This window comes from Schistocerca nitens, chromosome 2, assembly GCF_023898315.1.
Source record: "Schistocerca nitens isolate TAMUIC-IGC-003100 chromosome 2, iqSchNite1.1, whole genome shotgun sequence".
In the NCBI taxonomy this organism is placed as follows: domain Eukaryota; kingdom Metazoa; phylum Arthropoda; class Insecta; order Orthoptera; family Acrididae; genus Schistocerca; species Schistocerca nitens.
Window position 1 is genome coordinate 1,191,897,223 of NC_064615.1, and position 17,633 is coordinate 1,191,914,855.

Here is a 17,633-nt window from a genome sequence, read left to right on the forward strand (position 1 = left end):
AGGGATCGGTTGGTAGGACATGTTCTGAGGCATCAAGGGATCATCAATTTAGTACTGGAGGGCAGCATGGAGGATAAAAATCGTAGAGGGAGACCAAGAGATGAATACACTAAGCAGATTCAGAAGGATGTAGGCTGCAGTAGGTACTGGGAGATGAAGAAGCTTGCACAGGATAGAGTAGCATTGAGAGCTGCATCAAACCAGTCTCAGGACTGAAGACCACAACAACAAACAACAACCCAATTTATGAATTGTCCTGGTTCATCCTTGTGCCACACCTACTCCCAACCCCTTGACATATTGGTCACTAGCCCTGTGCACCAGTTCACCATATACACTCCTGGAAATGGAAAAAAGAACACATTGACACCGGTGTGTCAGACCCACCATACTTGCTCCGGACACTGCGAGAGGGCTGTACAAGCAATGATCACACGCACGGCACAGCGGACACACCAGGAACCGCGGTGTTGGCCGTCGAATGGCGCTAGCTGCGCAGCATTTGTGCACCGCCGCCGTCAGTGTCAGCCAGTTTGCCGTGGCATACGGAGCTCCATCGCAGTCTTTAACACTGGTAGCATGCCGCGACAGTGTGGACGTGAACCGTATGTGCAGTCGACGGACTTTGAGCAAGGGCGTATAGTGGGCATGCGGGAGGCCAGGTGGACGTACCGCCGAATTGCTCAACACGTGGGGCGTGAGGTCTCCACAGTACATCGATGTTGTCGCCAGTGGTCGGCGGAAGGTGCACGTGCCCGTCGACCTGGGACCGGACCGCAGCGACGCACGGATGCACGCCAAGACCGTAGGATCCTACGCAGTGCCGTAGGGGACCGCACTGCCACTTCCCAGCAAATTAGGGACACTGTTGCTCCTGGGGTATCGGCGAGGACCATTCGCAACCGTCTCCATGAAGCAGGGCTACGGTCCCGCACACCGTTAGGCCGTCTTCCGCTCACGCCCCAACATCGTGCAGCCCGCCTCCAGTGGTGTCGCGACAGGCGTGAATGGAGGGACGAATGGAGACGTGTCGTCTTCAGCGATGAGAGTCGCTTCTGCCTTGGTGCCAATGATGGTCGTATGCGTGTTTGGCGCCGTGCAGGTGAGCGCCACAATCAGGACTGCATACGACCGAGGCACACAGGGCCAACACCCGGCATCATGGTGTGGGGAGCAATCTCCTACACTGGCCGTACACCACTGGTGATCGTCGAGGGGACACTGAATAGTGCACGGTACATCCAAACCGTCATCGAACCCATCGTTCTACCATTCCTAGACCGGCAAGGGAACTTGCTGTTCCAACAGGACAATGCACGTCCGCATGTATCCCGTGCCACCCAACGTGCTCTAGAAGGTGTAAGTCAACTACCCTGGCCAGCAAGATCTCCGGATCTGTCCCCCACTGAGCATGTTTGGGACTGGATGAAGCATCGTCTCACGCGGTCTGCACGTCCAGCACGAACGCTGGTCCAGCTGAGGCGTCAGGTGGAAATGGCATGGCAAGCCGTTCCACAGGACTACATCCAGCATCTCTACGATCGTCTCCATGGGAGAATAGCAGCCTGCATTGCTGCGAAAGGTGGATATACACTGTACTAGTGCCGACATTGTGCATGCTCTGTTGCCTGTGTCTATGTGCCTGTGGTTCTGTCAGTGTGATCATGTGATGTATCTGACCCCAGGAATGTGTCAATAAAGTTTCCCCTTCCTGGGACAATGAATTCACGGTGTTCTTATTTCAATTTCCAGGAGTGTACTATTCTAGCCCTGTCCCGGGCATATGCTGTGAAAGCAGTAATATCACATGGCAACTTTGCTGTAACTTTTGAACAAACTTCTTCTCTGGATATTACCATTATTCAACTGTCTGCGTGGTCGAAGGGCAACTGTGTAACTGTAGCGAAGAGCAGAGATGGCCACCCATGTGTGGAACACACTGCTGAGCACAATGTGTTCAACTTCAATGGCTGTGCACAATGTTTGCCGTCTGGATCGTACCCCGAATATCAACTTCCTTGAACTACATAATGAGGAGCCACCCTTGCGACACATTCTTCAATCTTTCGGAAAATCTCTGCTAGTCCTTTCACTGCTTCACTCCTCCCACGACTTACATTCTACCAAGGACTTTCCATTACCATCTACACTTTGTTTCAGAAATAGAGAATGTAAATTCCGGTATGTGTTCCAATATGTATACAGTACAAAAAGTTCATTACAACATTTATCTGGAAAAGCTGTTTCTGAAGTATGGCCTTTAGATCAGTGATATTCTGCGGAACATTTTTCTTTCCACTGGTTATTGCTTTTACAGAAGATGTTCACAATGTCCCCTCCTGCACGAATACAGGCCACACAATGTCCCGTGGCCCTGAGGACACTATCCCAAATTCAAGGAGTATTGCCTATTTCCTCACAAGCTGCCACAATTCAATTCTGAAGGTATTCCCTGTGGGGCATCAGAGGTAAATATGTTAACGAGTTTAAATCTTCCCGCAACTGGAAGTAGGTAGGTTTCAAATCAGGTTAGTGTGGAAACCGTGCAGTCGCTGTCTGTGAATAATTCTAAGGCTGGGAAGGTGTCATTTGTAGCACACTGCTGCCAGAACCACTGGCAGAACAAAAATCGTGCAGGGTAATGTGCTGGTAACAGAACCTTTATGCTTTGCAAATGATAAGAGCACATCTGTTGCTCTTGCAAATAGTGGGTCGCGGTCATCCCCGCCGAAACCGGGAAACTGAAACTTCCCGCAAGTGCACACGTGGCAGTGGAAACATTCAGATGTCTTTCGATCTGGGCATCTTTGCAGTGGGTAGCTCTGCCAATATGCAAGATGAGCCAGAACAGCATTGATGTCCGGGTCACGGTATGTAAAGTGCAATTCTTCCACCACTTGATTCGAATATACAGTATAAAACCATTTTTACCTTCCCGTAAGTAAAGTTTTCCCACCATTTATGACATTTGCTCCCATCAAATTTCATATGTCCACAATTTTAATTCACACATGATTTTGTGTTAACATATCTATAATTTTCCCACGATTTACACTTTATGAAAAATGATCGTGGAGAAAAAACTCACATAATTGACATAAAAAGATGCTGGCATGGTTTTGGCCACCAAGGTGGTGTTTACAGATTTGCAGGTTAAATTTCTTCACACCAGGATGCTCTACTCAGTGGATCTGAAATGAGGAATGGGTAAAAGTTGGAACAATTCGTACCACATCTTGTGCCACTGCCAAGGTCGACTCGACTCTGGCTGATGGGAGTAACTAGGTTCGTTGGAATAAAGATATCTTGACAGTCACAACTATTTCCATTTACTACTACACATGCATAGCTTCACAATTGTTGTGATCATCACGACACCTTTGTCGAACCATATTTAGTACGTTTTGTCATTTGGCCACTTCTAGTACTAATTGACACCTTCACTGACAAGGTGTTATTCAGTTGTTTTTTGTTTAAACACAGCACCAGTTAAGTATTTTTTCATGCTTAGCAATACATGTTTCAAGAATTTATTCTCATTGCCAAGTCCAGTATTATGTATGTATTTTTTGTGATGTTTCACAGACAGACAGTGTGAGTGATAGTTTGCATATGTGTGGTTTTCTGTACAACTGAGGAGCCACATTACCTTATAACCTCAAAAAGATGACTACAATGCAAGAGATACAGAACGAAAATTAGGCAGACACCACACACAAAATACATCTTTGCACTTGACAATGAGAAAAAATTCACAAAATGCATCATACTAAGCATGAAAAAATACGTAACTGGTGCAGTGTTTTGTTATTTAAATAGTGAATGACAGCTGCAGACTTTCCAAAAACATCGATTATGTTGTATAAATTTAAGTCAGACGTTTCTACTTGCCAGACAATTACTAGTTCCAGTTAATCAGCAGTTTTTAGTAGATAATAAATATTTAGAAGGTAATAAACCTTTATTAGCCAATAAAAAAAGTACCTGACAATGATTTGGTGCCTATTATGTACATATACCATACATAAACTGTGAAAATACAAAGGTGGATCCTATGTGTAACTTTTATTGCTTAAAACATTATTTCCCACATTTTACGTTTTCCTGCAGTATTCATCATATTTTTTAAAGTCCCTCGAAAAGTTTAAAAGTGGAGTTCCACTGTATGTGTAATATCAGACACAGCATTCAGTGTAGCCTTCACCTCAGAAACCAGCCGTCCTATTAATATTGTCTGCAACAGCAAGCACCTGTTAGAAGAAAAACATCTCTGATTTTGAAGCCTGCGGCTCGGAAACTGAGTGTTTCGACGAGTGTTGTGACAAACTTCGTTTACATGTGGTAGTACGTACCTCAAATTATGCCCTCAATTTTTGAACCACCCTGTATGCCAGGTAGTTTCACTGACTTGAGTGAGCAGAAGACTATGGACCTGAATACAGTTATGGTTCCACAGGCAACTGCAACATTTTTCCATGAAGGCATTGACTACCGTGGCTCACAGTAGGACAAATGTCGTAACAGTTATGTTAATTACTTTCTGAAATAATAAAGTGTATTTACTTTTCCATCTGCCTCCTTTTCATGTGGCTGCCCATTACATATTTGAAAGAGAGCAATTTCAGGGAAGTGATAAGAGTGGACACTGAGAAAGAAAAAACTTTAGGTGGTGGAAGTGACATGAAGATTGTCATTTCCTCCCATTTCGTGCCTGAATCCTGAGCACAAGAGTATTGTCCCTCACACTGCTTCTAATGTTGACACAGTGCTGAAAATGTAGATTCAGTTGGATGCTGCTGCTTTTTACCTCAGAAAGGTACATAACCCAGTGTTTTTCAAAGCTTTCTGTTACTCTCACATATAATTGAATAAACTGTAAATAACCACAAAAATCTTCCAGCCAAAATGGTGTTTTGTTGTCTTTCCCTGTCTTCCAGCTACCTTAGTGTGATTTTTAGGCTCCATCAAATTGTGATGCATTTTAATTTGATCATCTTCTGTTCAACTCTGTCATGCCAAATTAGCTAGCATGTGATTTGTGCATGAGTACTATTTACATAACTGTAAATCAGTTGGTCTCCTGTTATGCCAGTCAGCTTGAGCTGCTTCACAACTGGAATTTTTTGTTTTAGTGAAAAATGAAATATGCCTCATTATTTGCTTCTCTGTGGCAGGTTCTCCGTTTACCTGCAAGATTCTTGACTCCAGTCAAATTCTGGTGTCAGGTTCTGCATTAAAAATGTCTCCCCTCGGTCGCTCGGCAGTTCTCATTGTCGATCCTCAGTTACCGGCTGCTGACTTGGGCACTTGTGATGTCACAATTGCTTCCCCTTCAGGACAGACTACTACTGCCAGAGTGACAAAGACAGATAAATTTATTGCAGAATTCACCCCACTTGAAGTAGGTAAGTAAAGAATGTCGGGTAACTGTCAGACACTTGTAAATCACTCTGTACTTTGACATTGACAATTCTGATACATGTCTGCACATTTACAGGACGGCACAGTGTGTCTGTAATGCTGGATGGGGAACCAGTGAGAGGTAGCCCTTTTGCCTGCAACATTTATGATGTTAGCAAGGTCAAAATCTCAGGACTTGGACCATCTAAGGTAATCAGACCACCAATCAATTAATGACAGTGATTTGATAATTATTTTTAAGTAATGGAATCCTCTTTCACACAAAGGTTGAATTGGATAAAAACATTGAAACAAATAATTAAGAGAATATGTTTAGATGATTTATTATATATAACCATATATAAACATAAACATGGCAATAACCATAAAGATAGCAAATGAGTTCACGATGCTGTATTTCATATTTTATCACTAGTTGGACAGTTCCCAAGTGTCTAGGGCTGTGTGTGTAATTTTTGCAGTAAAGTGGCCTTTTGTAGTTGTCGGATTATATTTTACCAATTCCAGTGGTTTCCAAGTGCCGCACTGCTCCCAGTGTGTCGAGAACCACTGCAACCATTCTTACTGGTTTACATTGGAGTAGTTGTAGTTTGTCCTCATATCAGGTACGTTTTTCAAGTTCATTTCTTGTTGATTCTGCTATTACCAGAGATATCAATGTCAGTGAAGTGCACTGTACTCTTCTGCACAGTTGTAGTATTGTGTTCCTGCATTTTATTGACCTGAAGCTGACGTTCGCTCTCTAGTATTTATTGTCGCTTACACTGGCAGATGGTAATCTGCAGATTATTCATGCCACATCATTGTGCCTGTGTACAGATCAGTCTGTGTGATCATTTTGCAAAAGCCCAAAATTTGGTCAGTTGTTTTGTCAGCTTCATTGCAGAGTATGCACTTTGAGACTTCTGCTGATTTCTCAACTCTGGGTTTGATGGTATCATTTCTGAGGGCTTCTTCCTGAGGAATCAGTCCTTCAGTTTCTTTTTTTAGGGTTCCATTCGTCAGCCAACACTAGCCTTTTGTTTATCTATTTTGACTACAATCTTCTCCAAAAACTACTAATGCATTGCTTTATTGTGCAGACTGCCAGACGCCATTGGAACACAGCTATTGATTCTTAGTTTGCAGTACCTTGAGAAATTTTCAGCTCTTGGCTTCAGTCAGAGCTGACTCTTTGCAGTCTTCCACATAGTCCGTCAATGTATACTTCTCTTCTTCCATTATCTACCTTGCTTGCAGGAATCCTCTACCACATGCTTTTCTGGGCAAGTGCAACCTGTCGACATCACTTGCAGGGGTAGAGTGCATTGTGAATTGTCATAAGTTTTCTTATTTTTCTGCTCAGAATACATTACTCTACTTTTGTCAATCTCACAATGTCTGCAGTGTGTTGATGATGATAATGGCCCAGGTATTGAGTGCCTTGATGGTTGGGGATGATTGTGCACTTTTCAAAATTTTTGTGACCCGTTTGTTTTCTCTTTGATGATCACATTTTTTACATGCCCATGTTCGTTGTTGTCCAGCTGGAAAATTCTTAGATATTTGCAGCCTTCTGGCTGGTGGTGCATGACTGTTTGTCCTAGAACACTTTTTGAGAATTTGCCATTCCTTAGTGCCAATGAGATGCACTTGCATATGCTGAATTCCATGCTAATGTCGTTATTGAAAATTCAGACTATAAAAATCAGAGACTCGAGTTAAATTTCAGATTTCCATACAGCTTAGTCATCCATAGCCATAGCAGGTACCTGACCCTTTTTTTCTTTTTTTTTTTCTTTTTGCTCTCCATCCATTCCAGATAGCAACAGCTGTAGGAGACCTGAAAGTATTAGTGTAAAATCCAAAGAAATGCCCCCAACAGCAAAAGTATTAAAATCTTTGTTGTAAACTTTCAAAGTATTCGCAACAAAATGCCAGAGTTTGAAGCACTCCTGAAATGCTGTAAGATTGACATTATACTAGGTACAGAAAGCTGGTCAAAATGTGAAGTTGATAGCAGTGAGATTTTTGGGGTAAATTTGTGTGTATACTTAAAGGATAGGATTATGGGAAATGGAGATGTGTATTTGTTGCAGTTGACAAGATATGCAAATCCATCAGGATAGAAATTGAAATTGCACGTGAGATTGTATGGGCTAGACTCTATATCAGGTGTGGTCTTAAAACTGTAACTGTATCCTCCTATTGACCACTAGGCTCACCTCCTGATATAACTGAAAACTTTGAAGGTAAGCTCGTTTCACTTGTATGGAAGTTCCCCATTAAGTTCTCCAATTGTGAAAAATATGTAAAAATCAGCCAACCGGTTGCATAGGTTTTCTATATACCTTGGCCTGGTTTCGTCACCTCTAAGGGTGACTTCATCATCAGAAGGTAAGGTAATTACATGAAGAACATATCGTCAAAGATGTACAGTGAGTTAAGAGCTGAGTTGCTCAGGTCATACATTAAAATATAAACCATAATGCTATTCAAAAGTCAAACATTAAAACATAAGTAACATCGGTGTGGTGTGAGGAGACTGACTGTCAGACGAACAGTACATATACAACCGGTTGGCTGATTTTTACATGTTTTTCAAATTTGTGTATACGGTTGCTGCAAACGTCAGCCATGTTCAAAATTTTTCCCCAATTATACTGTAATTCTTGGAGGAGACTTGAATCATTCAACAATCAATTGGGGCAATTAGAGTTTTGTTAATGGTGGGCACAACCAGACATCCTGTGAAACATGACAAAGTGCCATCTCTGAAAACTACTTAAAACAGACCCTGATGCTGTTAGGTTTCGAGGGCTAGGGGTCTTTCATTTCCCAACCTATACTTCTCATCTGGGATGGTCAACGGCCTGGAAGATGGAAGAGAGTGATTAGTGACACCTCAATGGCAGAAAGGACGGAGGAACCACCATCACTAAACACTTGATGTGCGGGGTTTACTAGTCCCCCATCGGGTGCTTCCCCAGGTGGTGGATAGGGGAATATCTTTCAGATATGGGTGATGGTGAAATGAAATAGCCAGGATGGACCAAAACTAGTAAACTCTATCGTCTGTCTCAGAATGAGTGGCTGCAAACAGCGTCTGACCCAGAATAGGCGGCTGAATTTCACACACTGTGGGGCTCACTACCTCATTAGTCAAAACCCCGTTATCCTTCGGGATAACCCAAAATTTCCTTATTTTTATTCTCTTTTCTTGATGGAAACACAACCTCTTGGATTACATACCCCAGGTGGTAACCAATCCACTCCCGTTCATGGGACTAGACCTGCGGATTCTGGGGAGTCTACATCATCATGTCATAAGAAACATAAGACTTTCTTGGCAACCGTAAATATAAACTCTCTTCTTGAAGTTGGAAAATTGAAACAAATGCTAGACACACTAAGAGGAAAAAAATGTAATGATATCAGCTGCACAGGAGACAAGACTCACAGGTGAATGTTGTTTTGAATGAGAAGGCTTTGGAATATTCAAAGGAAAACCTGGCAAAAGAGTCACAATAAATATACCACATCTAGGCACTTGCTTTATTGTCAACAAGAAAATGATCGATTCAGTCTTGGATTTCTCTTCAAGTTGTGGAAGAACGTCAACACTGTCTTTCAAAACTATGAATAAAGCTTATACGATTGTAAATTTCCATGCTCCCACAAATGAATCAAACAAAAAAGAATCAGAATCAGTTGACAAAATTTGGGAAAAACTTAAGAAACAATTGACAAAGTTCCAAAACACCATTCCATAATTTTGATGGGCGATTTTAATGCACAGATTGGTAGAGGAAAAAAAGTATAAGCAAATTGTTGGTGACTACCCTGCACATAAAAGAACAAATAAAAATGGTGAGCGACTAATTGATATTTTTAAGAACTGTGATTTTCTTTTAAAATCCACAGCCTTCAAGCGTCTACATCGAAAAGCCAAAACTTGGAAACACCCTAACGCAATCATTTGGAGAATTGCAGCTGGACCATGTAGCTATTTCAAAAAAATCCACCAGGGAAATTTTCAGTGTTAAAGTTTTGAGGAATACCATAATTGATTCTGATCATTACTTGTCTCTGGTAAAAATGAATATCATCACAGATAGCCGAAAGAACCTTTCCAATATTTCAAGAAAAAAAAAAAAAAAAAAAAAAAGACCTACAAAATGTGAGATAAGTAAACTGAAAAATGTCAATAACAAATTTACAGAAACTCTACTCAGCAAACCAAATAAAACAGAATTAAAGAAGCCATGGTAAAATCAGCTACTGAAACTGTACTGACCAATAAAAAATATAAACACCCATGGTGGAATGAAGATTGTAATGAAGCAATTGAAAAGTGAAGACGGGCGTGGATAAAATGGAATAGCAAGAAAACCTCCGAAAATCACGAAAACTTCTTGAAGGTTAGGAAAGATAAATCAAAAGCATTGAGAACAACCAAGAGACTCTTCAACAAAAACCAAATCGATGAAATAGAAGCAAATTTTAGAAGACATCACACTCGGGAATTTTATAAAGCCTTTAAATCACAACTATTGAAGTTTAAACCTTCTACGTTAGATATAAGAGGACTCGATGGAAAACTAAATTTGAATGACAAATCATGTGCTGCAGCTTTTGGAAATTACTTTTCATCCCTACTGAATGCTGAAAATCCAAAGGAAAAGCTTGATTTCTAGCCTACTGTTCCTCCTGCAGATAGTCTCCCTCCCACATTAGATGAAATCATGAAAACTATACAAGGCTTGAAAAATAACAAATCTGGAGGTGAGGATTGCATCTTGGCTGAAAAGTGGAAATACGCTGATCATGATACAATAAAACATCTCCATGATATGATAGTGAAGATTTGGGAAACTGAAACTCTACCTCCAGATTGGACCATAGCAATTGTGTGGAGTGAACTGCCTCCAGCCAGAACACATACAGTATATATACAGCTACAGAGCATTCCAGTACAATGATTCTTGACATTCGTGGATACTTCTAGAATGTACTCGAACCGAATATAGAAATTAAAATTGTACAGTCCAGATGAGCTTTGAACTCATGACCCTCCGTGCAACAGTTTAGTATCGTAACCACTACATCACGGTGCTACTCAGTTCCTTCTGCGACATTGCTCCCTCCTTAAGAGAACAGCATCTTGGTGTTACGTCCTCCTGGTCCGGGAACGAGTCATCAGCCCTGTATACTCCGACTCCCGATGGCTGATGCTCACCTTGGCGGTGATCTTTTTAGAACTTCCTTTTATGCTATACTCTTCGTCACCTTTCTGTTTGTTGCCTCTCGCTGGAGCTTCGAATTTATTCTAGGTGGAAGGATCCTTGTAGGGCTTCATTCAAAGGACGTAGACTGTATCTCTGATCTTTCGTCGTCTTGCGTCAGAGTCGAAATCTTCAGCTCCATAAGTAACATGACAGCTGTCTTACAACCTGATAAGGTCTAAAGTAGTGCCTGAGGAGCTTCTCAGAGAGACCAACCCTCCGAACAGGAGTGAAGATCCACACGAGGTCACCAGGATGGTAGACAACAGGGCGGTGGCTCGCGTCATACCTTTGGCGGTCGTTTCCTTGAGCCTGCAGTGTGCGGAGTCGAGCTAACTGCCAAGCTTCCTCAGCTCTGGTTAACATCTGGCCAATGTAGTTGTCATCCACATCATCAGGATGTAACGGAAACACACTGTCCATCGTCGTAGTCGCCTCATGCCCATGCACCAGGAAAAATGGTGTAAATCCCGTGGTGTCTTGTTTGGTGGTGTTGTAGGCAAACGTCACAAAAGGTAGCACCTCATCCCAGTCACTCTGCTCAATATTGATGAACATTGATAGCACGTCGGCTAAGGTCTTACTAAGGCATTCAGTAAGCCCGTTTCTTGGCTGATGGTAGTCAGTCATCATGTGATGAGTAATGTTGCACCGACAGTTTATCTGTGTCACAAGATTCGATTGAAAAACTTTCCCTCGAACCATGGTTAACAACCTTGGGGCACCGTGTTTTAATACAATGTCTTCCATGATGAATTTGGCTACCTCGGATGCTTCAGCTATTTTCACAGATTTTGTAATGGCATAAGGTGTCAGGTAATCAGTGCAAACAATAATCCATCTATTGCCACTAGCAGACATTGGAAATCATCCAAGGAGGTCAATCCCAACACACTGGAAAGGCGTTTTGGCTGGTGGAATTGGTATTAGTCAGCCATTTGGTGTCTGAGGTACTTCCTTTCTCCTCTGGCACTCTCGACAGTGCGGCACATAGTGCGTCATGGAATTTCTGTAGAACATCTAAGCGCATGTGTTTAGGAATCACTGGTAGCCACCTCTTTCCAAACGGATCAAAGATTTTCTTGCAAAGTAATCCATTAACTGCCTTAAATTGTCCTTTCATATCCTCTGACCGATTTAAGGCAAGCATAATTTGAGATATCTTGGCGTCCTTCTTCTGCTCATCAGAGAGATCCTGGAGTGCAGCGAGGCAGTCACTATCTTCACCAAAGTCTCGATGGTCTTGCACAGGATTTCTTGAGAGACAGTCGGCATCTTGGTGTTTTCTTCCACTTTTGTATACTATGGTAATGTCATACTCTTGAAGACGTAGTGCCCACCTGCTGAGTCGTCCTGTTGGATCCTTAAGACCTGTCAGCCAACAAAGTGAATGATGGTCTGTAACAACTGTGAATAGCCTTCCATAGAGATACTTTCGAAATTTGCACATGGTCCAGATCACAGCAAGACATTCTCTTTCTGTAGTTGAGTAGTATCTCTTGGCTTTTGTAAGTGTCCTAGAAGCACCTTCTCTGTTCCATGCAAAATTTGCACCAGAACAGCACCAATCCCATACCCACCAGCATCTGTGTGTAGTTCTGTAGGTGCTCTCTCATCATACAGACCAAGTACAGGGTCAGTCGTCAGAGCGTTTCGCAGCACATCGAAAGAATCGTGTTGAGCATCACCCCAGATAAATTTAGCATAAACTTTTAACAACTCTTGGAGTGGCCTGGCTTTGATACAAAAGTCTTTGATAAAATGACGGTAATAAGAACATAATGTGAGGAAGCTTCTCACATCTCTAATACTTTTACGAACAGGAAATTACATTATAGTTCTCATCTTTTCTGGGTGTGGCCACACACCTTCATTTGACACAAGGTGTCCAAGTATTTTGATTTCTTTTGCTCCAAAGAGACAGTCTGCCTTGTTGGAGACACTTAAGAATGGCCCTCAGTCTTTTTATATGTTCATCAAATGACTCTGAGAACACTGTAATGTCATCTAAATAACAAAGACACATCGTCCACTTCAGGTGACTTAGAAGATTATCCATCATTCGTTCAAAAGTTACTGGTGCATTACACAAACCAAACAGCATTATCTTAAACTCATACAGGGCCTCAGGGGTTATGAATGCAGTTTTCTCACCATCAGCCTCATCTACTTCGATTTGCCAGTATCCCAAGTACATGTCCATGGTTGAGAAAAACTTAGCCCCCTTCAGACAATCTAGTGTATTGTCAGTTTGTGGTAGAGGGTAAACATCCGTTTTAGTAATCTTATTAAGCTTCCTCTAATCAACATAAAAGTGCCAACTGCCATCCTTCTTCCTGACAAGGACCACTGGTTATGACAATGGGCTCTGCGAAGGCTGAATGATGTCATTCTTCATCATTTTCTCTACCTTGTCGGATTATTCGATGTTCCGTTGCTGACACAAGGTATGTTGTCTGACTTATTGGTTGATGGTCTCCAGTGCTAATCTGCTGCTTCACTGTTGATTTGTCTAATTTGCTCTTCGCCTGCGGATTGAAGCATTCTTGTAGAATGGCAAGTAGCTTCTTCTGTTGTTCCTTAGTGAGATCTGGTGATAGTCGAGCTAGAAGATCGTGTCTCATAGTGATAGTGCTAATTTCGCCCACAGACTCGGCATGGGAGGTTTCTATGATGCTGAGCTGTTGCTGAGCTGTTCTTCAATTAACAGCTCAGTGTTTGCTACGCACATGTGTCTGGGAAGGATCTGCGGTTCTCGGCGACAGTTAACTATCCACAATTCACCGAATCCATCCTTAAAAAGAGATCACAGAGGCCGGGATGACCAAGTTATTCTTCAGTGGTACGCTTCTCTTACATTCCACTACAAGATCCACGGGTTGATGCATGGCATGACATGTGAAAGTTACCTTTCTAGTGCTGACTGAAGGAATGATCACTCCATCCAGCACACAGTCTCCGTAAACTCAGATGTGCGTCTTCCTGTCCACAGTATCTCATCTTGTCTAGCATAATCTTCGAGTGACCACAGTCTACAATTGCCTGAGAAGCTTTCAAAAAATCCCATCCAAGAATCATGTCATGACAACACTCTTGTAAGATGATGAATTCTGAGGGCTGTATATGGCCTTTTGTACCCACATGAATGGTACATCTTCCTATAGATTTTACATATTTCCCGTTAGCCACCTTCAGCAGAGATGTTTTGCTGTCGACGAATACAGTTTTCTGCAACTGGTGACGGAACTTTTCCAAAATGACTGAATATGATGCTCCAGAGTCCACGAGAGCTTGGGCTGGTCGGCCATCCATGAGGATATCGACATAGTTTCATATCATTTTTGTAGTGATCGACGGCGGAGGATTTTTTTTCTACGGCGGCCTCACCTCCAAGGAAGGCCGCACCCTTTAGTTTTCCAGGTTGCGGCAGGTAGGTGATCGGCTGGAGCTTCTAAACAATGATGGAGACTCTGATCGTAATGTTATGGAGCGTCCTCTCCAGCGGCTATCTTGCGGCGATGGTGACCTACGTCGTCCTACACCCACATCTTCTTGTTCATCTTTGTCGTACAGGAGTTGGCGTCGGCTAAGATCAGTTTGCTGTTTTCTGGCACAGGTGTCATCAAATATCCGCTGCCTTTCTCAACAATAGCAAACCACATGTCCCGGTCGTCCACAGTGGAAACATACTGTCGGTTATCTTGGGTCCTCCAGATGTCAGTCTTCCGTGGTGCCCAAACAGGTTCCTCATGCGGCATTGTAGGAATGTAACTTCGCGTGGGTCTCGACTTTCTCACTGTTTTAAAGGGAATTGAAGGAGGAGAGATTGGGTTCATTGTCTGTTCCACTTCCTCCCTTATGACCTCTTGAAATGTGTTGGGTTTTTGTTTGCTATGCAATCCAAGTGCCTTCTGAACTTCCTCTCTTACTATCTGATGAACACTTATGAAATCAGTTTCTTCCTCTGTCACAGACATCGATATGACATTTGGAAGCTGTTCAAACTTCTTGTGTGTAATTCTTTTTTGGTGCATTGTCTCAATATATTGGCACCATTTTATGAAGTCATCTTCTGTTGAAACCTCCTTCAGGAGACGGGGTTGATACATGTCCTCAGCAACACCCTTCATGAGATGTGCAACCTTATCTTCCTCCTCCATTCTAGGATCCGCTATTTTACACAGCTCCAAGACGCCTTGAATGTAGGATGCTGTAGTTTCTCTGTAGGATGCTGTAGTATCTCCTGGACGCTGTGCCCTGCATTTTAATTATTTTCTGCCTTGCACTTCTGTCTTTGTGTGTCGCCGAAATACTTGTGCAGTTCCATCTGGAATACTTCCCAGCTTGTGAACTTCTCCTCGTTGTTCTCATACCATTGCTTGGCAGTGCCCTCTAAGTAGAAAAATACGTTAGCCAAACACACGCTCATATAACTTCAGCCACTTGTTTGGATCTTGGCCATCGTCACCAAAGAACCCGGAAGGATGTCTCATGTGGTGGCACACAGTTGCTGTCATCGTAACATCCTCTTCTTCTTCTGTCTCCGGTAGATTGCGATCTGCTGAATATGGCTCGAACTTGGGTTTCTTGCCACGTAAACGGGCCTGATGTGAGCCACTCTGTCGTCAATAATGTGCGCTGTCACAAGTTTCAATACCCAGCGTCTCCACCAGAATAATGTCACATAGAAGAAGACGTAATTAGATGAATGACGAACACGAACTTCACTTAACAAAGGTTTATTCAGCACTTGCACATACAAGAGCGCGGAGCGAACTGCCTCTGGCCAGAACACATTCGGTATATATACAATTACAGAACATTCCAGTACAATGATACTTGACGTCTGTGGATTCTTCTTGAATGTACTCGAACCGAATATAGAAATTAAAATTGTGCAGTCCAAGTGAGCTTTGAACTCACGACCCTCCATGCAGCAGTTTAGTATCATAATCACTACACCACGGTGCTATTCAGCTTCTTCTGCAACAATATATTAGCTATAATGGTGACAAATAGACCTGATCTCTTTGAGGATGGCATCATTGAAGCAGGTATCAGTGACTGTGAGGCACTTGTAACAATAATGGTTGCTCAAAGACAAAGGTCAGTTAAAACAAATAGAAAGGTTTATATATTCAATAAACTAGGTAAAAAAGCAGTGGTATCATATCTCAATGAGAAACTTGAAACTTTTAGCACAAGACAGGGGAATATAGGTGAACTATGGCTCAAGTTTAAAAGAATAGCTGACCATGCACTGTTTTATCCAGTGGAACAGTTCATAATGGAAGAGGTCCTCCATGGCATACAGTTGCTGTAAAGAAACTTGAAGATAAACAGAGATTACTGCATAGCAGGTGTAAAATAAAGCATAGATAAAGAGATGCTGAATGAAACCTGTTTGGCTGTCAAGAGAGCAATGTGTGAAGCCTTCAGTGACTACTGTAGCAGAATAGTGTCAAGTGATCTTTCACAAACTCCAAAGAAATTCTTTTAGTATGTAAAGGCTGTTAGTAGCATCAACGTTAGCGTTGAGTTTCTCATAGATGAGACAGGAACTGAAACTGAGTGTAGCAAAGCAGAAGTAGGATTGCTTAACTCAATTTTAAAATGTTCTTTTACAAAGGAAAACCCAGATGTATTGCCCCTGTGTAATTCTCGTACCACTGAAATGATGAGTGCAATAGATTTTAGTGTCAATGGCGTTGAAAAGCAGCTTCCACCCCCAGGGCCCAATGGAGTCTCTATCAGATTCTATACTGAATTTGCAGCTGCCAACTATAATGTGTCATAGATCCGTCAAACAAGAAACTATGCCCACCAATTGACAGAAAGTATGGATCACACCCATCTAAAAGAAAGGTAGAATTTTAGAACACATTCTGAGGTCAAACATAATAAGTTATCTCAAACAGAATAACATCCTCTATGCCAACCAGCATGCATTCTGAAAATATAAATCGTGTGAAATCCTACCTGCACTTTTTTGACATGACATACTGAAAGCTTTGAATCAAGGCAGGCAGGTAGATGCAGTATTTCTTGATTTACAAAAAGTTTTTGAATCAGTACCACATCTTCACTTATTGCCAATAGTACAATAGTATGGGATATAGAGCAAAATTTGTGACTCAATCGAGGATTTTTTGGTAGGGAGTGCACAACTTGCCCCAGGGAAGTGTGTTGGGACCCTTGCTGTTCGTGTTGTATATTAATGATCTTGCAGATGATATTAATAGCAACCTCAGGTTTTTCAGAGATGCTCCAGTAACCTGTAATGAAATACTCTTTGAAAGAAACAACATAATTATTCAGTTGGCTATTGATAAGATTCAATTATTGGGAAATTACGGGGGAAATGCAATCTGTCTACAAAGGATATTAATTAGAATCACTCGTATGACACATCATAGAATATTACTCAAGTGTATGGAACTCATGTCAAATAGTACTAACAGGGATTATTGAATGTTTGGTTTGTTTGATCTGTGGGAGAGTATCATAGAGATGCTGAAGAAACTGAACTGGCAGACTCATGAAGAAAAATCAAACTACCCCTTGAAAACATACTTTCAAAGTTTTCAAGAACCGGTGTTAAATGATAACTAGGAATATACTACAACCGTGTATGCATCGCTCCATTAGGGAGAGTGAAGATAAGAGTAAATTAATTAAAACACACACAGAGGCATTTAAACAGTCATTGTTCCTGCACTACATATATTAATGGAATGGGGGAAGAAACCCTAATAACTGGGACTACGGGACATACTATCTGCCATACACTTCACAGTGGTTTGCAGAGCGTAGATGTGGATGTGGGTGGGATATTTTTTTCCAGGAAATCTACATCTACATCTACATCTACATACATACTCCGCTAGCCACCAAGCGGTGTGTGGCAGAGGGCACAATTAGTGCCAAAATCATATTCATCCCCCCCCT

At 42.0% G+C, this 17,633-nt stretch overlaps 1 protein-coding gene across 1 annotated transcript in view; it reads left to right on the forward strand.

Moving 5' to 3' along the window:
• LOC126237535 (filamin-A) overlaps positions 1-17,633 on the forward strand; it is a 914,413-nt gene that overhangs the window by 721,777 nt on the left and 175,003 nt on the right. Inside the window, exons 33-34 of the mRNA XM_049947718.1 lie at positions 5,175-5,405; positions 5,498-5,610. Of these exons, the coding sequence (XP_049803675.1) occupies positions 5,175-5,405; positions 5,498-5,610 (344 nt within the window). The remainder of the gene's footprint in view (positions 1-5,174; positions 5,406-5,497; positions 5,611-17,633) is intronic.